General features: G+C 45.4%; 1 protein-coding gene across 9 annotated transcripts in view; it reads right to left on the reverse strand.

Annotated features, from left to right (window-relative positions):
- SLC29A1 (solute carrier family 29 member 1 (Augustine blood group)) overlaps positions 1-26133 on the reverse strand; it is a 192128-nt gene that overhangs the window by 18211 nt on the left and 147784 nt on the right. For all 9 annotated transcript variants that reach the window (XM_033936602.1, XM_033936595.1, XM_033936600.1 and 6 more), the window contains one exon: positions 7557-7642. In XM_033936602.1, the coding sequence (XP_033792493.1) occupies positions 7557-7642 (86 nt within the window). The remainder of the gene's footprint in view (positions 1-7556; positions 7643-26133) is intronic.

Raw genomic sequence — 26133 nt, forward strand, 5'->3', positions numbered from 1 at the left:
TGAGGTGATTAAATTTGCGGATGATACGAAGTTATTCAGAGTAGTAAAGACGCAGGGGGATTGTGAAGATCTGCAACGTGACATAATCAAGCTCGAAGAATGGGCATCAACATGGCAGATGAAGTTCAACGTGGATAAGTGTAAAGTGATGCATGTTGGTAACAAAAATCTCATGCACGAATACAGGATGTCCGGGGCGGTACTTGGAGAGACCTCCCAGGAAAGGGACTTGGGAGTTCTGATCGACAAGTCGATGAAGCCGTCCACACAATGTGCGGTGGCAGCAAAAAGGGCAAACAGAATGCTAGGAATGATAAAGAAGGGGATCACGAACAGATCAGACAAGGTTATCATGCCATGGTACGCCCTCACCTGAAGTACTGCGTCCAGCACTGGTCGCTGTACATGAAGAAGGACACGGTACTACTCGAAAGGGTCCAGAGAAGAGCAACTAAGAAGGTTAAGGGGCTGGAGGAGGTGCCGTACAGCGAAAGATTAGAGAAACTGGGCCTCTTCTCCCTTGAAAAGAGCATACTGAGAGGGGACATGGTAGAAACATTCAAGATACTGAAGGGAATAGACTTAGTAGATAAAGACAGGTTGTTCACCCTCTTCAAGGTAGGGACGGCACTCTAAAGTTTAAATGGGATAGATTCCGTACAAACATAAGGAAGTTTTTCTTCACCCAGAGAGTGGTGGAAAATTGGAATGCTCTTCCAGAGGCTGTTATAGGGGAAAACACCCTCCAGGGATTCAAGACAAAGTTAGACAAGTTTCTACTGAACAAGAACGTGCGCTGGTAGGGCTAGTCTCAGTTAGGGCACTGGTCTTTGACCTAAGAGCCGCCGCGTGAGAGGACAAGATGGACCATTGGTCTGACCCAGCAGCGGCAATTCTTATGTTACATTACATTACATTACAGATTTCTATTCCGCCATTACCTTTCGGTTCAAAGTGGATTACAAAAAGAGTTATGGAAGAAGGGTTACAACGTTAGATCAGAGAAGGTTTCCAAGAGAGGGAAAAGTAGGATCTGGGGTTAGGAAGGGGATGGTAAGAGGGGGGTTAAGCTTTATCATGGTATTAAGCTTTATTAAGGGATTTCTTGAAGAGTATAGTTTTTATTTCCTTTCTGAACATCTTGTAGTCTGGGGTTGTTGTCAATAGGTTGGAGACTTGGTTGTCTATCTTTGCTGCCTGAGTGGCCAGTAGTCCGTTGTATAGTTTTTTCCGTTTTACTTCTTTGATTGGGGGGTAAGTGAATGGGATGTGTGTTTTTCTATGCCTGGTAGAGGTTCTTATATAAACAGACCTCCCCCCCCTTTTGGCCCCGAGTGCTAAATGTGCCAACACTCATAGAATTCTTTGAGCATTGGAGTATTTAGTGCTCAGGGCCGTGGTAGAAACTTCTACTGTGGCTTAATAAAGGGGGAGGGAGAGAGCTTCAGAACACGGGGGGTGGGGGGGGGGGGGGTAGGGGCCGCTAAGCCATCATAAGAACATAAGCAGATCTTCCGAAAATGTGTTCATAATCAAAAGTCTTCAAAGCATTTTTTGAAAGCAGGTAGTGTAGGAAGGTTCCTAATACTTTGAGGTCATAAATTCCAGAGTTTCGGGGCGATAAAGAAAACTGCTGAAGTTCTGGTAGCTTCTTAATATGCTTTTGATGGGGTGGGGGGAGCCAGGCAATTTGAATCTAAGGATCGAAGGCTCTTGAAAGGGTATAAGGCAGAATGAGATTAGATAGGGGTAATGGAGTACCCTGATGAAGGGCTTTATGGGCTAGGCAGAGGATCCCGAATAGAGTTCTGCACGGAATCCCCCCTAACCCACGGGACTCCCATGGGGACCCACCTCTGGCCCACGGGACTTCCACGGGAACCCCCCTCTAGCCAACGGGACTCCCAAGGGGATGGAAGGCTTTGGAAGCAGGGTTCGTCCATATAATATAATGGACACGTCAGCCTTAGTAAAAGAGGGGGTTTATAATTTAATTACCTGAACAGAAAACAAAAAAAGGGTTCCAAAGAGATTCCACAAGGAAAACAGCAGCGCAAACACAAAAGAAACTGTGGAATTGATGATCCTGTCAGAAGTAATTGTTGCTTTTTATGGGGACGGGCGGGGATGGAGGTAATTCCTTGCGGGGATGGGTGGGGATGGAGAGGATCCTGAAGGGGACGGGTGGGGATGGAGAGGATTCTGGCGGGGATGTGTGGGAACGGAGAGGATCCTGATGGGGATGGAGGGGATCCTGGCGGAGACGGGTGGGGACGGAGAGGATCCTGATGGGGACGGGTGGGGACGAAGAGGATCCTGGCGGGGATGGTTGGGGACGGAGAGGATTCTGGCGGGGACGTGTGGGGACGGAGAGGATCCTGACGGGGACGTGTGGGGACGGAGAGAATCCTGGCGGAGACGGGTGGGGACGGAGAGGATCCTGGCGGGGACAGGTGGGGATGGAGAGGATCTTGACAGGGACGGGTGGGGATGGAGAGAATCCTGGCGGAAACGGGTGGGGACGGAGAGGATCCTGACGGGGACGGGTGGGGACGGATCATTTTTTATTTTTCCTACTCTCTTCTCCATGCATGTCTCCCTCCTCTCCACCATATGCAGGATTTCCCCCTCTCACCCCCCCTTTTTTTTTTTTTTTTTACCTCTGTTGCATCTCTTCTCCAGCCCATGTTCAACAATTCTTCCTCTCTCCCCCCATGTGCAGCACCTTTTCATCCCTCCCTCCCATCCCCCATCCCACAATGAGATTTTTTTGCGGCCTGCTCCACCAGGGCTTCTCTCTGTCAGGTCATCAGTACTGACGACGCGGCAGAAGGAAGATCCCAATGGGCCGTAAAAAGGTTGTTCAGAGCATTCTCTCATTGTCAGCAGCCTTAACTCACTGCTCTGCCAGTGTTGGGCCTTCCTCCTACTTCCGTGAAGGCTGGATCCAGCAAAGAGGAAGGCCTGATGCTGGCAAGCAGTGAAGTTCCCAGACTATGACGCCATCCCCGGGAGAAGAATGGTTTTGAAGAAAAGACTGAAACCACAAAAATACAGTACCTGAGAGGCCAGTATCTGATAACTGTGTTAACAGAAGTTGATGATCGACTAAGTCGAAGGCCGTGAATAGGTCCAATGATACTAATAAAACCACTTTTCCTGTCTCAAAAGTTGAGTGGATCTCACTCAAGAGGGCAGTGATGATTGTTTCCATACTGTGGCCAGTACAAAAACCTGGGATTGTCTAGGATGGAGTACCTAAGTTTTATCTACAAAAACGGTCAATTGTTCAAACACAATTCGTACTATAAGTTTTGAGAGAAAGCAGAGATTACAGACTGGTCTATAATTGTTTGGTTGAGATAGCTCACTATTTGGTTGTATAGAGTGGGACAGATAACAGGGAGCAATATCTTCAGATAAGCTGTTAGTAATCAGGTTCAGAGCTAATGGAAGCAATTCATGAGAAGGCAACTTTAACCAAGGTGTAGGTAAGGGGTTGCATATGCAAGATGTGGGATTCATCTTGGTAAGTGCTTTGGACAATTTTCATTAAGGATAGGGTTTGAAAATGAGCCCATTTGGACTAGGAGAGGGCTGACGAAGGTGATGAAACCTGAGTGATGTTGAGCATTGTTACTGAAATGGTAGTGGACGAAAGGAAAGTTGATCAAAGAGAATAAATTTATTGGTGAAGTATAAAGCCAAAGCATTGGCAGAAGGTGTTGGTAGTGCTGACGGTGAAGGCTTAGGAGAAAACTGTCTAGTCGATGAAAAAAAGAGATTTGGAGGGCTAATAGCATTTAAATAATGTTCAAACAATAAAGTTTTTTTTGTTGCAAGTATCTTACGTTTATACTCCTGTTGGAGTATTTTGCAGGCTTCCAAAGAGGAAGCCTGTCTGGATTTTCACCATCTCTTTTCAGCCTGTCGCTATAGTGATAGGAGGTTAGAGTTGAACCAAGGTTGCTTGTGAAAGAAATGAGGAAAATCTTTTTTTAGTGTTTACAGCGGAAGGTAAGCATTGATTCCAGCATATAGCTCGCTCTTCTACAGATAGGGTGGTGAAGCTATTAGGGAGGAAAGTGAATAGGGACGCGATTTCAGAATGGTTCAAACGGTTAAGAAATCTTGACTGGAAAGATGGAACTTATTGGATTGTGTTGTGCCAGGACAGAGAAAAAGAAATAAAGAAACGATCTGACCAAGAGAACAAGGGACACAATGAAGTTAGAACTGGGTCAATAGTATGGCCAGCAGCATGAGTGGGGGAAGATATCAGTTCAGTGAAGGTGAGAGAGTCGGGTTCTAGGGGGAAGAGGAGTTTAAGTTCCCAGGGGTCTTCTAAGGTCATAGGGGTGATCAAAGGTAGAGGAGCTGCTTTCTTTCACTGGCTGACAAGAGGGAAGGGATTAAGGACCTTGCATAAAAGCCTGAGGGTCACGACTCCAGGGGTTTGGGGGACTGAATGGGCATGAAGTGTGTTGCGACTCTGAGGGACAGGGAAGAAGATGGACATGAGTGTATAAGGTTTGATACAGCTCATATGTGTATTCTGAGGATGCATCTATGACACATGTAGTTTAAGAGAAGGGTATCTCCATTCTAACATGAGTGGGTTGGCAGTTTGGGTCAGAGAAGGCTCTGTGGACTCAGATGAGTATTGTGTTTTCTGAAGGGACAATACAAAAAGTTACTACTAACCAAACTATGTGGTTACCACAGGGTTTACAAGTAAGTTACTGAATTAACTTGTACAGTAAACATGGCTGCCCGCTATGTTAAACAATGCGGTCATTCCCAATTCCACAGAAATGCAGAAGATAGAAAAAAGCTTTTGACATACACACAAAATGGGAAATTTTTTATGAGGTCTGAGGCAGCATAAGAGGGTTGGTTGACAGGAGTAGGTATCTAGCTTCATTCATTCCCCCCAACCCACCCCACCTACTCCCACAAGCTTTCTCCATCGGTCTCTGGTGTCTAGCGGCCCCCTCCATCCCTCTGATCCAACCTCTTACACCTGAAATTAAAAGTAAAAATCCATGGTAATCTACTGTCCCCTCCCACCCTGCCACAAACCCCCTTCCCAAGACTTAAAATAATTCTCCGGCATCTAGTGGCCCCCTCAGTCTACCTGACCAAACCCCCTTATTTGGCAGATGACCCTGCTCGGTGTATCCCAGGATGCATTGCATAGGGACGAGCACTGCCATTTTTCAAGATGGTGGCACTGGAGGCAGGAATGAGTAAGTATGCTCATGCCTCTGATAAGGTATGCCTTGGGGGGGGGGTTATGGGGAGAGTCGTGATGGCTTCGGCACATCAGGGATTTAATATTTTTAAGTTGGGGGAAGGGGATTAGGTCAGAGGAAAGGAGGAGGACTATCAGACAAGTTGGGGAAAAAGGTGGGTCAGGTATGGCGAGTGAGGGGCCACTAGATTTATGGATTTTTATTTGAATTTTGGAGGCAGGGGGTCAGGTCAGAGGGAGGGAAGGGGGCCATTGGACTGTCGTGGGGCCAATGCAGAAATTGACTATTGGGGGGTCATGTTGGGGAGGCTGATAGACTACCAGAGATTTTGCCGTATGGTTGGGCAGACTGAATGGACCATTCAGGTTTGCCGTAATTTACTGTTACTATGTATTCCTGTCGATGTGTGAGCTAATCACCACTAAGGCATTGACAGGTGTGTGAGCTAATCACCGCTTAGGCACTGACAGGGACAGGGACATTTTGCAATTAACTACGGATTTACTGCCGCATCAGTTTGCATCCTCATTGCTTACAACGCGCTAAGGTATTTTCTGCTTGCTGATTTTGCAATAGGAGCTGTGTTCTGAGCCGGTTCTACTGCATGGTTTTTTGCATTGTCCCCATCAGTGTCCTTGACCTAGGTCAGTAAAGTCACCCCTCCCCCTCTCACACCAGCAGCACAGAGGTCTGCATATTCTGAGCAAAGCCAAGAATGAACAGACAACTCTCAGAACCAGACATCATTCCCTGCCTACGCAGCAACGGGAGGGAAGTGAGCTGGTCCCACACACCCTGCAAGTAAACAGGAAAACTTAGCCGAATGCGTCCTCCCTCCTTCCCAGACAGACATCCTGTGTATGGCTTGCCACCTGCACACCCTGTTGCACCTTACTATATAAGTGGCTGATGGAGGGAGGGGGGTCACCCTCAGCTGTCTTGCTGGGAATCCTGTTTCCCACTTTGCTATAATTGTACTGAGCTTGTGAAAGCTTTCTGCAGATGTCCATTAAAAGAGCTCTGAAGGACAGCTTGTTGGATGTCCCCCACTTCCCCCTAGTCATGCATGTTATCGGGAGCTTTTTAGAATTAAAATATTCACAGACAGGTATTCCATACTAGTAAATTGCACCGGGAGAAATCGTTACTGCCATCTTCTATGCCCCTGCACAAGGGGGGCAATGCTGAGCCCTAACAGCTGTCACACACATACCAGTGTAACACTTCCAGGAACTTTATATATAGTTAAAGGGTACACAAGCAGGGTGCTATGGGGAGGGAGACATGGGACCTGATGGCCATTTTGACATCCTGTTTATCTGTCTTGTCTGTTTAGATTGTAAGCTCTTTGGAGCAGGGACTGTCTCCTTTGTGACTCTGTACAGCGCTGTGTATGTCTGATAGCGCTATAGAAATAATTCATAGTAGTAGTCGCATGTTTTCAATGTGTATAAGCATGTACTTCAAACACTGCAGATGCACTCCCCTAGACAGGGTGAGCATATAAGTGCGCCATCTTGGCATATGTACTTGTATGCGCTTATTCCACTGCACTATTTTAGAAATGCCATTTCTATGTGTGGAAAATGTTTAATTAAAAAGAGCTCCTCCCTGTATTACTCTGCAAAACACAAACCAAACCCGCACTACTTTCCAATCCTGCAGAAACATCACAGATTTAGGACTCAGGCCTGGGGCAAGGTTATTGCACTTTGGAAGGGGAGAGGGGAGAGCGGTTTCACATCAGCTCTGGGGTCCACGTAATTAGAGAGGATCCCTGGAGAAGTCACCTGTGACTGGAAGGTGGAACTCTGGGAACAGCTAAACGAAGGGCCACAACAAGGCTTCCGTGAGCACCCCATTCTAGGGTTACCATATGGCTCCAGAAAAAGGAGGACGGATTGAGGCATCCGGGTTTTACTTCAGCTTACTTCCATTGCTTTCAGTTGAAGTAAAACCCGGAGGACTCAATCCGTCCTCCTTTTTCTGGAGCCATATGGTAACCCTAGCCCAGTCACATGAACCCCTTTCGAAAAAGAGCCAGAGCCCACAAAGATCCTGTTTATGTGATTCATGGGAGGGCGTCAGACGCTGCTCACCACAAATCAAAACAAACAATTTCCAGGGCAGGAAACCAGAAATCAGTGAATTTCCAAAGCGTGTCTGCACAGAAACCTCTGCAGGTTGTCCCAGCCACGCCATTCACTACCGAGTGCGCAGAAACTCCCTCCCTCGCACACCACAGCATAACCACTGCCCTAGCTCCCCCTTCTCCCCCGGTGCCACATGCCACAGACTTACCCACATGCAGATTGCTGTAAGACTCCGTCCAGCCCAGTCGCAGAGGTTGAAAAGCAGGAAACAGGACACAGGGATGAAGTAGCCATCTGGATGGGGAAAGATCGGGAAATATCAGTGGGACGTTGGCAATTTCATTTTCTAATACAGTGTCTCGCAAACTTTACGAGCCGCGGCACACTAAACGGGCAGCTGCGGCTCAAGGGCACCTGCACGTGACATCATCGTGTCGACATCCACTCATGTGTAGAGGTCCTGAGGGGGAGGGCAGTTTGCAGAAAAAGAAGAGGCGCTTAGAGGAGGAGAGGCGCTGGTGGAGGCTGACTGCCTACAGGACGTGCCTCTCGCTGTGAGAAATGCGTCCTGTAGCCCGTCACGGACACTGGTACCTCTCCTGCTCCCCGACATCTTGCAGCACACCTGAAATATCATGCGGCACACAGTTTGCGATATACTGTTCTAATCGTATGCGTAGAGACTTTTCATTATGACCTTATTTCAAATCTACGGACAAGGCACTGGCGTAGTAAGGTGGGTGCGGAGGGGGGGGGGGACATCCGCTCCAGGCACAGTCTTTGAAAAGGGTACAGGCACCCCTCCCCCTCTCCGCCCCCTGCCTCCTCCCCCTGCCTCCGCCCCCTGCTTCCTACCCCTGTCCCCTGCCTCTGCTCCCTGCCTCCCCCTACCTCCTCCCTCTGCCCCCTGCCTCCCCTACATCCTCCCTCCTGCCTCTGCTCCCTGCCTCCCCCTACCTCCTTCCTCTTCCCTCTGCCTTCCCCCTGCCTTCTCCCCCTGCCTCCCTGCCTCCCCCTCCCTTCTGCCTCTGCCCCCTGCTTCCCCCCTTTCTCCTCCCCCTGCCTCCTCTCCTTCCTAATCCCCCCTGCATGTTTCCCCTTCCCTTCCCTCATACCTTTTTAATTTTTTCCTGTGCGAGCAGCATTACGAACTTGCTGCCCACATTGTTGTCGCCTCTCTCTGATGTCACTTTCGGGCCCCGCACCTAGGAAGTGACAACAGAGGGATAGCCCCGGGTGCCACTTATCCTCGCCACGCCACTGGGACAAAAAATGCTGGTATTCCCAGATGTTTCTTGTGAAACTCAAAAGAGCCGTAAGCAATTTTTTTTTTTTTTTTTGCTCTGATCTGGTGTTATCCAATTAGTGCATATATCAGAGAACAAATTAATATCAAGTCCAATTGATTAACCACTACTTAATGATTTTTCATGCCCTTACTGGGGTGGTAATTCATCATTGGTCAAGGTAAAAGATATGTGCTCAAATCTTTTTAATTTGATGACAATTAATACAAGCTTGTCTCATGTGCGGGTGCTGGATATTTTTGCGTATTTAAGGCATTTCATACAATTTCTGGTGCATATATTCAAAGGAGGCATAGCCCCTGACGAAACCTGGTTTGAAACGGTTGGGCAGCCGTCGGGCACAAAAGATAAGTGCCTTCCTTTCTTTAGCACCTTAAGCACTAAATGCACTTTATATTTCTTAATTGTCATCAAATTAAAAAGATTTGAGCACATGTCATTCACCAAGACCAATGATGAATTACATGCCCAGTAAGGGCATGAAAAATCATTAAGTAGTGGTTAATCAATTGGATTTGATATTAATTTGTTCTCTGATATATGCAATTATTGTTTGTTTGAACAAATTATTGTTTTCTTCTGCAACAAGTTGAGTTATCCAATTAGTTATTTCAGAAATCTTTTTGATTAAGTAGAGTGGACATTATGATTATATTTTAAGATGTAGTTAACGGTTTGTAAAATTTTTTGATTTTGTAACTCGCAAAGAATTCATTCAGTCTCACAGATTTTTGTAACTTGCTTGGAACTTTGTGGTTAAGCAGGATATAAATATGGAAATTAAATTAAAATTAATGGCAACAGCTACACCTTCTGGGAGTGATATCTAAAAATAGTTCAGTTCAACATTCTAGTGGCATTTCCTTTTTGGTGACTTTTGTCATACTTTCTTTTTTCTCCCTTGACATACTGGCCAATATTTAGTGCTATTTAACCAGCCAGAAACAGTATGACCAGTTAACTGGTTAAATGCGAATAATCAGCATGAGATAATTGGCTATATCGCAAGATAATGGTAATTTTTTAGTGCTGACTGACTAAGTTTTGTGGCCAAGGGGAGCAATTTTTGAGAGGGAGATTTTGTGGTGAAAGTGTTTAGCTTAGCAGCGTTAAAAAAAAAAAAAAGATTTGGATAATTTCATAAAAGTTCATAGGATATTATTAAGATGGACTTTGGGAAATCCACTGTTTATTCCTAGAGTAAGCAATATAAAATTTGTTTTACTGTTTGGAATCTTGCCAGGTACTTATGACCTAGGTTGGCCTGCTTCATGGACCTTTGGTCTGCCCCTGTATGGCAACTCTTATGTTCTTATGTAACCAGGGCAACTTCCTGGGGCCCATCCGGCAGGGGTTCTAAGTCTGCTGGAAGCTGAAGGAGACACATGATGCAGGTAGGCTTTGGGGATCTTGGCCCTATTTCTGCTGTGGGCCCCATAATGTTTAACACTGGCCTTGAGATCATTTTCATTCAATAGGACTTCATGACCAAATTTCAAATGTAAGTAGACCAGAGCAGGAACCCCCCAAAAAGTCCACCCAAAAAGTTCCACAAAATCAACCGCAAAGCAAAAGACAAAAAACTGTGCAACTGATGATCTTGTTATACCATAACAAGGACAAGAGAACAAATCACAGTATAAATGTGGCCTAGACCCGGCACGGGCCGTGTTTCGATCATGACAATGACCTTCTTCTGGGCTCTGGTCTTGGCTATGAGCCAGAGGCTTAAAAGTGCAAAAAAACATAATAAAAACTGTCTACCCAACGAGCAATTTTAAGCCTGTGGCTCATAGCAAGACTGGACCCCGGAAGAAGGTCGTTGGCATGACTGAAACACGGCCCTTGTCGGGTCTAGGCCACATTTATTCTGTGATTTGTTCTCTTGTCCTTATTATGGTATAACAAAATCATCAGTTGCACAGTTTTTTGTCTTTTGCTTGGTAAGTAGACATCTTGAATAAATTAACCTTTTTTTTTTTGTAGTGCAGGGATCTGCTCTTCCTGCTACATCATGTCCGACTCAGCTAGCTGCTGGCAGCCCTTTTGCACTATGAAGGGTTTCAAGTCTGAATTTACATAAATAGTATTGAGATTCTACTTCCTTTTGCCCAGGCCTCGGCCTCCTGTCTTATCATCAGGACTGACGATGTGTTCAGGAGGGACAGGTCTGTAAGACACCCGTGTTGAATTTGTCAACGACTGCTCTCGTTCCAGCTGATTTACCTAGTATAAAGATACATGATTCGTGCTTCTTTGTTATATGCTTTCAAGAGCCTTGACCTTAAAATTAGAATTAGAAACACAGAAACATGATGGCAGATAAAAGGCTCGTAATAAGAAAACATAGAAATCCAAAAAGCATCCTAAATTTGCCACTTGAACGTTCAAGTGCCGATAATCAAAACCGTCTTTCTGTACGTCTAGTGAGGTGTTCCAACATTGGGAGGGGCCTAAGGGGCCCTGCTTGGCCTAGACCAGGGGTGCCCAATAGGTCAATCACCAAGGCAAAGTGAGTCGATTGTGGAGCCCATCCCGGGCTCCGTGATAGACTCACTTTGCCTTTGCGATCTCCCGGGCCGATCAGCCTTCCTCTCCCTGACGTCAATTCTGCTGTCGGAGAGGAAGTTTGGGCCAGCCAATCGCTGCCTGGCTGGGCCGGAACTTCCTCTCTAACGGCAGAATTGACATTGGGGAGAGGAATGCTGGTCAGCCCGACCCAGGGAAGCAGGGAGAGCTTGGGGCGGTGGCGGCTTTGGGGCCTGTTACCCGATGGCGGCAGCGGTGGCTTGGGAGAGGGCAGGAAGAAAGAAAGGGCAGGGAGAGAGGAAGAAAAAGTTGGGGGAGGGAATGAGGTCTGGAGGAGAGGAAGCATACAGGCTGAAAGAAGGGAAAAAAAAATTGGATGCACAGTCAGAAGAAGAAAGTGCAACCAGAGACTCATGAAAAATGATTTTATTTTAAATTTAGTGATCAAAATGTGTCTGACTTTATATCTGCTGTCTATATTTTACACTATGGTCCCCTTTTACTAAACCACAATAGCAGTTTTTAGCGCAGGGAGCCTATGAGTGCCGCTAAAAACTGCTATCATGGTTTAGTAAAAAGGGAAGGGGGTATTTGTCTATTTTTGTATGGTTGTTACTGAGGTGACAGTGCATAGAGTCATCTGCCTTGACCTCTTTGAAAAAACCCCGTAATAGGAATGATAATTAACATTTTCTATGCGTACAGTGTGCTTTGTGTTTTTTTAAAATTTTATTGTTGGTAGATCATTTTGACTTGGTCATTTTAAAAGTAGCTCGCAAGCCCAAAAAGTGTGGGCACCCCTGTCCTAGACACCTAAGGCTCTGCCCATAGGAGGGGCTCTAGGCGCCTGGTGCCAATCAGGACCTTAGGCCCCTCCTCGATGCATCCCAGGATGCACTAGGAAGGGGAAGGCCCTTCCATTATGAAGAGGCTGGCCTGCCGGCAGGAGGGAATAGGCACCCTTCCTGCCAGATTGTCTCTGAAGGTATGGGGTTGTAGGAGAGGTGCCTAGTGGGGTGCCACAGGTTAGTGCTAGAGGTTTGGGGGCGCCAGGTTTAATCTGCCCAATACCTGCCCATAACACACCTTCCAACATGCCCCTTAGAGCTCTGGATGCACAACAGCTTAGAAGTGCTACTGAACATCCAGAAAGTTTTTTTTTTTATTATTGGCACTTGGATGTCCCAGCTATTAGAATGTCCAAGTGCCGACTCGGGCTTGTTTTTGGACATTTCAAAATTTTGATTATGAGCTTCTAAGGCTCTTAAAACTTGCATTGTGAGGTCATAGAGCTTTATGGTTATAGAAATACAGATATATGACAGCAGATAAAGGCCAAATGGCCCATCCAGTCTGCCCATCCGCAGCATCCACTTTCTCCTCCTCTCCCTATTGGCTAAGGCTCTTAACATTTGCATCTCCTCCTCCTATAGGCTAAGGCTCTTTACACCTGCATTGTGAGGTCATAGAGCTTTATGATTATAGAAACATGATGGCAGAAAAAGGCCAAATGGCCCATCCAGTCTGTCCTCAACATCCACTATCTCCTCCTCTCCCTATTGGCTAAGGCTCTTAACATTTGCATCTCCTCTTCCTATTGGCTAAGGCTCTTTACACCTGCATTGTGAGATCATAGAGCTTTATGATTATAGAAACATAGTAACATGATGGCAGATAAAGGCCAAATGGCCCGTTCAGTTCCCCCATCCACAGCATCCACTATTTCCTCCAATCCCTGAGAGATCTCATGTGCCTGTAACACGCTTTCTTGAATTCAGATACATTCTTTGTCTCCACTACCTCTACCAGGAGACTATTCCACGCATCTACCACCCTTTCTGTAAAATTGTATTTCCTTAGATTACCCCTGAGTCTATCACCTCGTAACATCATCCTATCCCCCTCATTCGTGGAGAATATTCCCTGCCTGCCCGTCTGTTGAAGATCCCTCCTTGCTGCCCACCCCACCCGCTGAAGCCGCTGCCGGGGATCCCTGTCTGCCCCCTCCTCTCCTCCCTTCCGAAGCCGACCCACAGGGCTTCCCTCTAATGTCAGAGCTGATGTCAGAGGAAAGCCTTCCAGATCAGCAGTGGGAGGGGGGCAGGTCCTAGTTACCCCTTTGCTGCACTCGCTCCTTCTGCCTTCAGCAGCTTGTTGGGGGGACTCGCAGCCGGCAGCGGTTCACAAACTGCACTTAGCTGACCGGAAATCTTCTCTCCGACGTCAGAGCTGACTTGTAATCGTGAATATGTAAGTCTAGTTTTGGTCGGGCTAGGCTTCTTCTCAGGATTTTTGGAAGAGCCATATTTTTAGGTATTTGCAGAATAGAGCATATAAGGGGGTAGTGTGTTCCACGTTTTTTCAATTTGGTATTGAAAGGAGTTTCTATGTTGCCTTTTGTATTTTATTCCCTTCAGAGATGGAAAGGATAGCATCAGTCGATCTTTCGCATAGTTCAGAATATTTGGGGAAACTGTCAGAGCACTCTCCATGTCAGGCCTTCAATTTGATTTTTCTGTCAACTGGGAGCCGATGAAGTCCTATCATTAGTGGTGTGATGTCATCATAGAAACATAGAAACATAGAAAGATGACGGCAGATAAGGGCCATATAGCCCATCAAGTCTGCCCACACCATTTACCCACCCTCTTAAGTCTTCTGACCCCTTAAGTATAATTGTAATTATACTGTCACTCTACTGACCCGCTCATTCAAGTCCTAGTGACCCTATTCCTTGGCATGACCCCGTAGGGATCCCACATGGGTATCCCATTTGTTCTTGAAGTCTGGGATGCTGCGTGCCTCGACCACCTGCACTGGAAGCTTGTTCCAATGCTCGATCACTCTCTCCGTGAAGAAGTACTTCCTTGCGTCTCCACGAAACTTCCCTCCCCTGAGTTTGAGCGGATGTCCTCTTGTGGTCGAGGGTCCCCTGAGAAGAAAGATATCCTCTTCCACCTCGACCCGTCCCGTGATGTACTTAAATGTCTCAATCATGTCTCCCCTCTCCCTACGCTCTTCATCGAATCTTGATTTGTAGAATATGAGTTTTCTGCTATGTTTTCCCCCCAGTAGTCCAGAGAATAGTCCATTGCTGTAGTCTAGTGTTGACAGAATTATTGACTGGACGAGAATCCCATAGTGTTGGCGGAGGAACTAGGGTCTGATCCTTCTCAGTTGTTGTGTAGTAGCCTATGACATTTGGCCTGGTTTTCAAATGTCACTAGGGTGTCTCCCAGGACCCTGGTGGATTTCTCAATATTGAGCTTGACTCCGTTTGGGGGAATGAATCCGGTGTGCCTTTAGCCCGAATCATAGTAGCTTGGTTTTTTTCAGCTTTTACTAAGGTGCGCGCTTAGATTCAAACGGTTTTATTGATGCAAACATCATCAAATACAACAACAAAGCACTGATCACAAGAATAATGCATCAAATATAACAAAATAAACATATTCCATTTTCAATAAACCCCCACTTTATCTATATGTGACTATGTGTTTGAACCTTTCAATAACCTCTACCATCCCTATTAGCATGCGCTAAATGCTAACGCGTCCATAGAATATAATGGGCACATTAGTGTTTTGCACGCCTTAGTAAAAATGGGTAAATATACTTCATTAATTTTGTAGGCCTGAAGTTACCGAGAACAATGACTGGGGAGCCTCTGTTAGTCTCAAAATGCATACGTAGTAATTAGAAACATGTTAGGCCCGCTGAATGTTGCTTCTTGCTGTTCTTACTACTCAAATGTATTTATTTATTCATTCAATTTTCGATACCGTTCTCCCAGGACAGCTCAGAACAGTTTACATGAATCTATTCAGGTACTCAAGCATTTTTGCTATTCATTTAGCTTAAAATGTGTTGGAAAATATTGAGTAACTAGAAGGCATTATTTTTGGCACCACTAGTAAGTAGGATCAGGGTGCATGTTAGACATCTCAACTAGAGAATGACATGGGGACCATTTACCGTGGTAAACCGTGGTCACCGCAGTAAATCCGCAGGAATGGAGACATTTGCAACTGGTTTACCGCAGGAATGCGGACATGACCTTTCACCGCCCCGTGGGAGCAGTGAAAAAAGTCTTGCTCCTGTGGTAAAAAAATTGTGTCCGTGTCAGACTCGGCATCTCCTCCCCAGCTCCTCTTGCGCCTATTTTACCTTCAGAACCAGCCATCCCACAATGAAGACAGAAGGAACCCAAAACCAAAGCCCGAGACCAATGTGATTTGAAGAATAAAATTACCAGACAACAAAAGGTAGAAAAAAATTAATTTATTTTATATTTTGTGATTACAATATTTCAGATTTGAAATATGTATCCTGCTAGAGCTGGTATTAGACATAACTGGAGACCGCAAAGCCCAGGCTGTGCTTCTTTAACTTCCAGCTGGCTTAGGGCTCTCTCTCTCTGACCAGGGGGCAGTTGCCCTAGTTGCACTCCCCTAATACTATTCCTGTCATGTGTGACTGAAGTATTCTGTTAGCTTGATTTTTCTATGTAGCATTCTGTAGTAATTTAGTTTGTTCAGTTTTCACAATAGTGGAGGGGATATTTGTGAAAGGGAGGGGAGACAGGGGTTTTGTTGATCCTTGCTCGGTATTATTTGTGTTTATAAAATGACAATTGTACAGAATATTGTCTCTTTTTATACTTTAATAAGTTCAGTATAAAATCATAACTATTTGAGGTTTGTGCGGATGGGATCTGACAGTTTGCGGGGCGGGGACGGGGATGAGCTCGAGCTCAAGCTCATGGGGACATGGCGGGAACAGTGATAATTTTTTCCCTCGTGTCATTCTCTAATCTCAACCATAAAGCTGACACCCTTCGGTAGATCTCTTTGTCACTCATCTCAACAACGAAGTCCCTCAATACTGCTTCAGACTCCGGTCACACAGAAGACTAGTGTCAGATACCTTTTCTTGGATTGGTGGGGAATTCTTACTGATTAATTGCTTAATAAAGTTTGAATTTTCTCAAGGCACGCTTCTTGTAATTATCATCTAGTGGGTAAACATAGCCTAAGGGGGTCAGGGCACGTTATAATATACAATCCCTAACAGGTAGCAGAGGATGGTTACAATCATGAACAGGTCAACTTTGTAGAAGTTTTAAAACTGCCAATGATCCTCTCTTAGAACTGTATTTTCAGAAACAACACTATTGATTTTCTTTGGCAAATGCTAATAGTGGCCAAACAAAGGTCGAGAAAAGATAATTAGATTGAAATGCAAATTTGTGAGTAAACGAGAATCATGTCTTGTTTTAAGCTCCTAGAAGCATGGACATGGCAGCTTCAGTGTTAAATACTAAAGCCAGTGCTTTGCAAATGACTTGGGGTGCATCTTGGGGTGACTTGGGGTGCAACCTCATCTGGAGTATTTTGTTTAATTCTGGTCTCCTTATCTCAAGAAAGATATAGCGGCACTAGAAAAGGTTCAAAGAAGAGCAGTCAAGATGGTAAAGGGGATGGAACTCCTCTCGTATGAGGAAAGACTAAAACGGTTAGGGCTCTTCAGCTTGGAAAAGAGACGGCTGAGGGGAGATAGGATCGAAGTCTACAAAATCCAGAGTGGAGTAGAACGGGTACAAGTGGATCAATTTTTCACTCTGTCAAAAATTACAAAGATTAGGGAACACTCGATGAAGTTACAGGGAAATACTTTTAAAACCAATAGGAGGAAATTTTTTTTCATTCAGAGAATAGTTAAACTCTGGAACACGTTGCCAGAGGATGTGGTAAGAGCGGATAGAAAGATTTGGCAAGTTCCTGGAGGAAAAGTCCATAGTCTGTTATTGAGAAAGACACAGGGGAAGCCACTAGTGACCTGGATTGGCCACTGCGAGAACAGGCAACTGGGCTTGAAAGACCATTGGTCTGATCCAGTAAGGCTATTTTTATGTTCTTATCTGAAGGTACAATGATGGAGAATTTAGATAAACAGTTCCGGACATATTTAGCTCTTATGAACAAAAATAAATACATTTTGGCTGGCACTGACTGCATTTTGCTCAGTAAGTGAATAGCTTAATAATTGATATTAGTGTAAAAATGCATTAAAGTGCATGGCAGTACATGGGCCAAGTAAACATGCTGACATCTGTAAATAATTGTCTTACCCCGCAGCGGACAGACAGTGTGGTGAAACTGGAACAGCTGTCTACAGGGAAAGAATATTTGGCATGTGAGGTGGTTTATCTAGGGGAAGAAGCAAGCAAAATCCCTTTGGTGATGTCCTTAAATCATGAGTTGGATCCTAGAGATAGCTCCTATGGAAGAGAAAAGGCCTCAGAAGGGGAAATATAATCGGGGCAGTACTTGGTTATGTGACAGGGAAGATATGGATTATGTAGGGGCAATCAATAGAATTTCACTGCCAGGACGCAAGGAGAGAAAACAGAAAATGATTATGTATACCATTAAGAAACACTGAAATAAGGGCACTGATTGCATCTTTGCCTCAGTGGGAATGTTTTGAGGATACAGTGGCATTTTGGACATCATTAGTTGGGACTTGACAGAAAGTGAGATTTTGAAATTGTTACGATTGGCCGCACCAGAGTCTCTTGCGTATCAGATGCAAAGGGCAATAGATGTGTCCAGACATTTTATTTTCTATTTGGGGGGGGGGAGGAGTTAGGATTACACAATCGTCGGTTCCAGGCCTTGATGGACAAGCAGGGTTCTAGTGATCTAGAATGGTGCATAAAGATTGCCCTGATCTGGGTATTGCTGCTGGTGATCTTACTCCAAACATCTGGAGAAGGCGAGATCCAGAATCAAGACCAGAACCAGCACTTTGAAGCAATGTGTGGAACCAATTCAGAGTGGAAGGCTATTGCTAGAGGCCTGAATTCAACATGCTTTTTCCACGGGAGGGCCGAGAACATCAGGGTTATGCCCAATTTCTGGAAAAGGTAAGCGGAGAGGAAGGTACAGCCATACAGGGAAGTGAGAAATGATGCCTGGCAGCTGGTGAAGACATGAGACTTTGGGATAGGAAAGGCACTCAGGACCTTACAGCCTTACAGCTTTTGGAAACAGAGAGAAATGTGTGAGATGGATCCAAGTTTTACATTACATTACATTAGGGATTTCTATTCTGCCATTACCTTGCAATTCAAGGCGGATTACAAAAGAATTATCAAGATGCGGGAGGGGGGACTCGTGGACGTGTTCCCTACCGGACACTGCCGCCGCCAGCGCTGCTCCGCACCCCCTTCATCTTGCCCTCTGGTGCGCCAAGCCAGCACATGAGCGTAAGCCGCTGGCCATCCGCCTCGGGGGAGGGGGGGGAGGAAGAGAGAGAGCGGAGAGGCGGCGACGGCAAAGTTAGTGTAAGGGAGACGCTGTGTCTTTCAACAGGGAGCAGGACAGAGCGTAAGCCGCGCATGCGCACTTCCTATGTGTCGCTACAGCTCACGGAAAACCGGCGCACACATAGGAAGTGCGCATGCGCGGCCTAGCGTTTCATTATATTAGATTGGTGTCTTCTATCCTGCTAATACCTTTTATTTCTAGGCGGTTTACAAAAGAATTAGCCTGGGCATTCCCAGATAGTTGGAAAAAGCATTAGGATCTGGGGAGGTTTAGTTAGATCAGTTGACAAATTTCTTGAATAGCATGGTTTTTAATTCTTTCCTGAAGGTTTTGAAGTTGGGCGTTGTGGTCATCAGATCGGAGAGGTGACAGAGTGTGGGGGGAAAAGAGGGCACCACAGGGCCCCATCCCTAGGGCTGGCTCTCTTTATGTAATGACATTGCAAAGGGTTTAGAAGAGAGGTTTTGCCATTGCTGATGGGATATAGAAAATGCGGAATGATTTCGGAGAGAGACAAGAAGTAATTGGTCTCGAATGTTCAATGCATAAAAATTCAGAGTCACACATTTTGGGTGGTGACATCAGATAGGGGGATGGTAGAGCAACGGGGCGATGTGACAAAGTGCAAGAAGGCAGGAACTAGGATGTAGGGATTTACTCGGTGGATGATATTACCAAACTAAGCAAGCCAAAAGACTCCAGGCTGTGACATGAACGCTCCTGCTGTGGGAAAACAGCAGAACAAGTCTAGGCAGGACCTGAGCTGAGGCAGAGATATGACCCACAAAGGCAGGTTCCATATGAAAAACCTGAATACCGGGTTCACATGCGAGGACACAAACCCACTTGGACTGCTGCGGTCAGACTCCCCAATGCGACAAACCTGAGCATTTTATCTTGATGCTAAGATGTGCTTCTGGTTTACCAGGCAGGCGCAATATGTTGGCAGACGAGACAGCGTCTCAGAGGGACGGACCAGAGAGAAACAATTCCATATTTAATTTTTTACAGTCGAGATTCAAACGGTCTGACTGGCCAGCTTTTGAGCAGCATAAATCCCTGTTCACTAACTAAACTTGGAAGCCTGGGTGGGAGTGTTTGGCACAGCCTCCGTACCCTGAGGTTGTGGGTTCAAATCCCGTGCTGCTCCCTGTGACCCAGGGCAAGTCACTTAATCCCCCCATTGCCCCTGGTACATTAGATAGAGTGTGAGCCCACCAAGACAGACAGGGAAAATGCTTGAGTACCTGAATGTAAACCACTTACGCTATAAGTGGTCTATAAATGTTTTCCAGGCCAGTGGTTGCCTGAGCAACACTTGGATGTGTTCCTAGAGCCTGGATAATGCTGGTTGGATAAATAAATTCTCCTAGAGATAGCCAGATAACTTCGCTGTTCAGAAGCATTTTAACTATGGAGCTTGAGATGCCAGATGGCTTTGCAGATGTTGGACTCACATCCAGAGGTGGCAGAGTATTCACTGGCAGGGCTGGTGGGGGGGGGGGGGGGGGGAGGGGAGCTCCGAAAGTTTCTCACGCATTCAATACAGCTTGTAGAATGAAGCCACTTAACAATGGCGAATCCGGCAGACAATAGAACAATCGCACAATTCCGGGTGACCTGAAGGCCCTGGTGAGGGAAATCATTTCTGAGGTTCTGAACAAAAAGATCCTGAGGAACCTGAGCGTGAAATATTTATTATTTTTTATGTAATAACTGCCTCTTTTTCATGAAGAGATTCACCCGAAATGGTTTACTCTTAAGTATTTTCTCTATCTGTCCCGGCAGGCTCACAGTCTAACTAGTAGAGAGGGCTGAAACCTAAGGCACACTGGAGACCTGAACAGTTCATTATGAGAGGGCAGATGCTCAGTGGGATTTAGCAGGTTAGGAAACGCTCCTACACGGTTAAATCCTGCCAACTGGCTCTTCAGTTTTTCTTAAGCACTCCTGGATATCAGCACAAATCACTGGGCGGAGTCAGGGCAGAGCTGAGGCTTAGCTGGATAGCAGTGAGTTTGAGTCTAGGCCAGCCTCTGGAATGGATCATAAAGTTAGGACCAAACAAACCAAAACTGCAGATATGTACAACGGTGTAGGCAAAATTTATTGTGACAACCAAATTATATCTAAAAACCTTTTTACCAAACATGGGACCCAACACGGTCCATGTTTCAGACAACCTTCATCAGGGGTCCATGGTAGAAAAGGGAAGAAAAATATGTCACAAAAAAATATATATATAGTAGAGAAAACGGATTATATAAATTGCCAAGGGTCACTGGGTATTGTAAAATCTCGCTTGGCGATTTATATAATCCGTTTTCTCTACTATATATTTTTTTTTTGTGACATATTTTTCTTCCCTTTTCTACCATGGACCCCTGATGAAGGTTGTCCGAAACACGGATCGTGTTGGGTCCCATGTTTGGTAAAAAGGTTTTTAGATATAATTTGGTTGTCACAATAAATTTTGCCTACACCGTTGTACATATCTGCAGTTTTGGTTCGTTTGTTCCTGGTTGGTTTTTTTACTGCAGACCAAGTTGGAACTCCCTTCTCCCTTTGGTTTTGTTGCTTCATAAAGTTAGGACTACAGAAAGGCTGTTCTAACACTTTGCAGCTACTTCACTGGATAACTGCCAGCAGCGATGCCCAGGTAAGTCCAGCACTGAATATCTTTGCTCACAGTCATCAGTCTCTTTGATGACCACAGGCAACATAACCTAGAAGTAAATGGATTGGGGAGTCAAGATGGCGACACGCTAAGCAGCTTCTGCCTGACCAACTCCCTTATTCGGTCCTGTTTTGAAACAGATGACATTGAGCTTACCTGCTACATGGCAAACTGATCAAGCTGGGCCTTCAAACTTGCTGTAGGGAGAAGCAGTTTGCTTGGGAGGCGAGGTTGTCCTCAGCCTCTTCCAGCAGCTACAATAGGCTTGCTTATCTGTTGGACTGACAGAGTTTGTTGAGGAGGTTGCCCCAAAGGACTCTGCTGTTGGGAGTATCCAAAGGTCGAGAGAAAAGTCTCATGAGACTTACCCCAATGCAGGAGGGGACGCCAACGGAGATTGGAAGGCTTTTGGGACATTCAGTATCAGCTACTCCGGATATTGTTCCATCACAGTCCTACTCTCCTCTTCCTAAACTGCTGGTGATAACTATGGAATGTTCTGGTAAGATTGGGTTCTTCAGTTAATCATAATGTCTGCTGAGCTGATCTTAAAGTGTTGCCTAAAGATTTGCAGACTAAAACGCAGGATTTTGAAAATTGTTTGGGATCCACATGAAGGAAAAAGAGAGATAAAAGAAAAAGAGGGTTGCAAGAAGACAACAGAATTATTGATTAAAGATAAAACTTTAACCAGTAGGAGAATTCAATATTTGGAGAACTATACTAGATGTTTGAATCCCAAAAAGTTCAAAGAACATCAACTATAGACTTATTCAAACGTTATTTGACTGAGATTTTGAAGATGCCATCTGAGATGTCGCCACCCCTAGCAAAGGCCTTTTATTTTTCCATCTGGTACACGATTGGGCTGACAAAGAGATGGAATGGAAATGTTAAAAACTTAGAAATCGATCCATCTAAATCTACGGAATCATTGGAGCCTTCTATAATGGGAAAAGCCACCCTCCTTGTGACATTGGTTTTTGAACAAGATGGAGATCTGATCCTACATCTTTATTTCCACAATATATGTACAGTTTTTGGGACATAGGATTTGGATTTTCCCAGATTTGGCAAGAGCAATGTAGGAGAGGAGGAGATTATTTCTTGCTATGCGTACTGTGACACGTTCACTTGGTACTTCATTTTATTTGAGATATCCGTGCAAATGTCTTCTTAAATATTTTGGGGATAATGATGTTTTCTACTCGCCCGACCAATTGAGGAGTTTTCTTGACGTTATAAAGTCTTTAATTGCAGACAAGTCCTAAATTAGTGTAAAATTAGTTTGAGTGCAGATCTGGGATCCCCAACCACATCTGGACAACCTTGATAAACGTCCGAGGAGTAATTCTGCAAAGAGCTGCCTTGTTTTAGGTGGCAAGAAATGCGTAAATGGTGATACTCTGGTCATTTACACCTGTCATTGGGTACTCGTCACCTACTTGACCTTTTATTGATTGTTTATTGTTATTGTTTTATTTATTGTTTATTGAAAGCTTCTATACCGCAACTAATGACTGGGGAGTCAATTCAGAGCAGTTTACATGAGCTTCTGGTGTTATAATCCTCGAGCTTCTATAATGGTGTTACAATACGTTTATGTTTCTCTTACATTCAGTCGTTTTGACGGTATCTACAAAGTTTACATGCTATATCTTTTATATAAGACTAGTAGAAAAGTATGTACAATGCTTCGAAGGTGCAGAATTTGCCACCGGGTGTGCGTCTGGGCGGACTTTGAGAATCCAGAGAACCAGATTTATTCAACTTAGAAGTTGCTGCCGACATGGCTACGTTTCGCCTACGTGGGCTGCATCAGGGTTCATCTCAAGTTAGAAACGATACTGTTCATTCAAGTCACCGCAAGAAAAACCAAGACACAGTTGACACTTCCTCAGGGCAACGTTGTCAAACTCCTTTTCATACACAGATGACATTGCAGCACTTATGTGGCAGGCAGCAAAGCCTATAAACACAGAGTTCAAAAACAGATTTTTTTTGAACTAGGGGTTCCAGACTGTGGTGTAGCGAGAGTGTCTTCGCCGGCGTTGGCTCTCCCTCTGACGTCATTTTCTAGTCGCGGGACTCAGATGTCATATCGGAGGGGAGGGCGGAGGCTGGCGTGAGAGGCCGGTTGGAGCTGGTGCTCGCACCGGTGATGAACTAGAGGCACGGTGGCAGGGAACTGAAGGCATGCTTGCGGTGGGGGGAGGAGTGGGAAGGGGGGTGCCGAGAGGAGGAGAGATGCTGGCGCCCCCACCAAGACGGCACCTGGGGCAGTCCGCCACTGGTTCCAGATAAATAATGCCCCTCCTTTCCCTTCTCCCCCCCCAAATGGCCCAGTGCATTTGGGAAAGAAACCCAGCTGCAGTAGAGAAAGACTGGGAACTGCTCCGCCCCTCTCTCAGTCAAAGACATATAATTTAGGAAATGGTGCCCCACTTGTCACACCCCATCCCTGCAGGACTGGCTCAATGATTCATTGGGTGTGGTGGTCTGGGGAGGGAGATACGACAGCACGGCACAGATTTTAACTAGGCCTATAGGTTTAGTACTTTAACCAAGGCGGGGAATAAAAACACACCTAATTAAAATACAGTAATTACAAATACACAAGAAAACAACAATCCAGCTGGGCTCAAAAGGTCCTGGGTGTATTTCGTCTACATTTTAATGATATTATCTACACTGCTTTGGATGGGATGATTACGGGACTATTACATGAAATGAAATAGAGATCGGGACTGGGAGACCCATTGATTGAACTAGGAACCTTTCTTATGATTGCTATGCATGATGACATATAGGGGACAATCCTATAATTCAGGTGCTCCCTAATTCTATAAAAAGCATGAAAAATTGCACATGCAATGTAATTGAGAACATAAGAATAGCCTTACTGGGTCAGACCAATGGTCCAGTAGCCCTTCTTCACGGCGGCCATTCCAGGTCACTAGTACCTGCCAAAACACTCAGATAATAGCCACATTCCAGAATCTCAGAGAGTACCAAATAGTAGCAATATTCAATCTAGGACAAGCAGTGGCGTCCCCCGTGTCTGTCTCAATAGCAGACTATGTGAAACTGACCAAATCGTTCTTAAAACCAGCTACGTTAACCATTAGAGTTATACCTTACACTGGGTACCCAAGTCCCCCCCCCCCAGCTCTGCCTACTGCCTTTTCCAAGTATTTAACTACTTGGAAATCATTTTAGAGAATGACACGGGGAAAAAATCTGTCCCCGTCACCGGCCCACCATCCTCTGCACCGCCCCGTCACCGCCGTTCCCTTCACCGCCCCGTCACCGTCACCCCTTTCACCGCCCCGTCACCGCCACTGCCATCCCATTCACCGCCCCGTCACCGTCCCCGCTGCATCCATATAAGCCTTAGTACTGTAATATTTAGCTTATTCCTTTCTTATAAATCAAAGTTCCTGCTGCTGAACTAGAGAAAGAGATGTTCAGCTGGCAGGGCTTTGTTTATAAATTTTTATCAACACAACTAATATACTATTTTATCCTAAAGCAAAAAATAAATAAATAAATATAATTTTTTTTCTACCTTTGTTGTCTGGTTTCTGCTTTCCACATCTTCTCATTGAATTCCTTCCATCCACTGTGTGTCTTCTCTCTGCGTCTTCCATTTGCTGTTACTGTGCCTCTCCCTTAACCCCCCCCCCAATTGGTCTAGCACCCATCTTCTTCCCTCCGCTCCCCCATAGTCTGGCATCTGTCTTCTTCCCACTCTGTCTTCCACATTTCCCTTGGGGGTCTGTTCCTCTCCACCCTCCTTCAATGTCTGTTCTATTCCTTTCCACCACCACCCTTCCCTCCCTCCTTTACCATCTGTTCCTTTCTACTACCCTTCAGCTCCTCTCGCGTGGCCTATCTACCTTCCTTCCTCTTATTTTCATGGCACGCGGGCGGTGAATGGCCTTGTCCTCGTCGCCGCAGCGACTGCTAGTTTTCTTCCCCGTTTTCGGCGGGTGACCCGCGGCTAAAATGCGGTGGCCGCGGGTAAACCGCCACCGTGTCATTCTCTAAATCATTTCATTCTATTTATTCATTTCTAGATCAAAACTTTGAGTCCAGAGTCGCACAGAGCACTGTGCAAGAGCCAAATAACCACAATTTAAACCACGTAATTTAAAATAATATCACTGATATAATCATCTTCCCATCGTGCACTGCCCCTTTGTATCTTTGCACTCTAATACTCTTTCTTTTCTTTTGACTCCATAGTTTTCTCCTGTCTCTTTGCACGTACTTCCAGCTCACTGGTTGTTATCAGCCTTCATTCACAGCTCCCTACTGAAACTCCTCTCCCAGCTGCTATGCACTGAGGTTCTCTCCAGAACCCTAAAATCATGGCCTTAGAAGGGCTGTAACCTAGGCACCCACACTTACCAGCGTGTTACACCTGTATGTGTTTAGAATAATAGACACCTACATCTGTCAATGCAAACATCTGCTGAAAGGCTGTTTGACAAATGCCTGCTTAGCATCCAGTACAAACCCGAAGCAATCTCTCAGGCAACCCCTCTCACTTCCCTCCCCTTACAACCCCTCTTACTTTTCCTCCCCTTACTACCCTTTTCTTCTGTAACATTCCCCCTCATCCATTTGTAATTCGCTGAATGTCCAGCCTTCTTTTGATGTGAACCGCCTAGAAGTCATCTGACTATGGCAATATAGAAAAATAAAGTTATTATTATTATTAGAGAGATTTTGCAAGGGGCCAGAAGGTTGAGCACCCAGATCAAGGACAGATTAAGGCCAATTGATGCCTTAGGCATGGTCCAACAATAGTGCTCCTTGGCCCGTTTTAACTGACAAGATTTTAAGACTCAATATGTATTGAAAAATATCATCACTGCACAGAACAAAATCTCATATGTATTTATAACGATTGGCAATGCCCTGAAATTGGAAAAT

This window comes from Geotrypetes seraphini, chromosome 3 (assembly GCF_902459505.1).
Source record: "Geotrypetes seraphini chromosome 3, aGeoSer1.1, whole genome shotgun sequence".
Classification (NCBI taxonomy): Eukaryota; Metazoa; Chordata; class Amphibia; order Gymnophiona; family Dermophiidae; genus Geotrypetes; species Geotrypetes seraphini.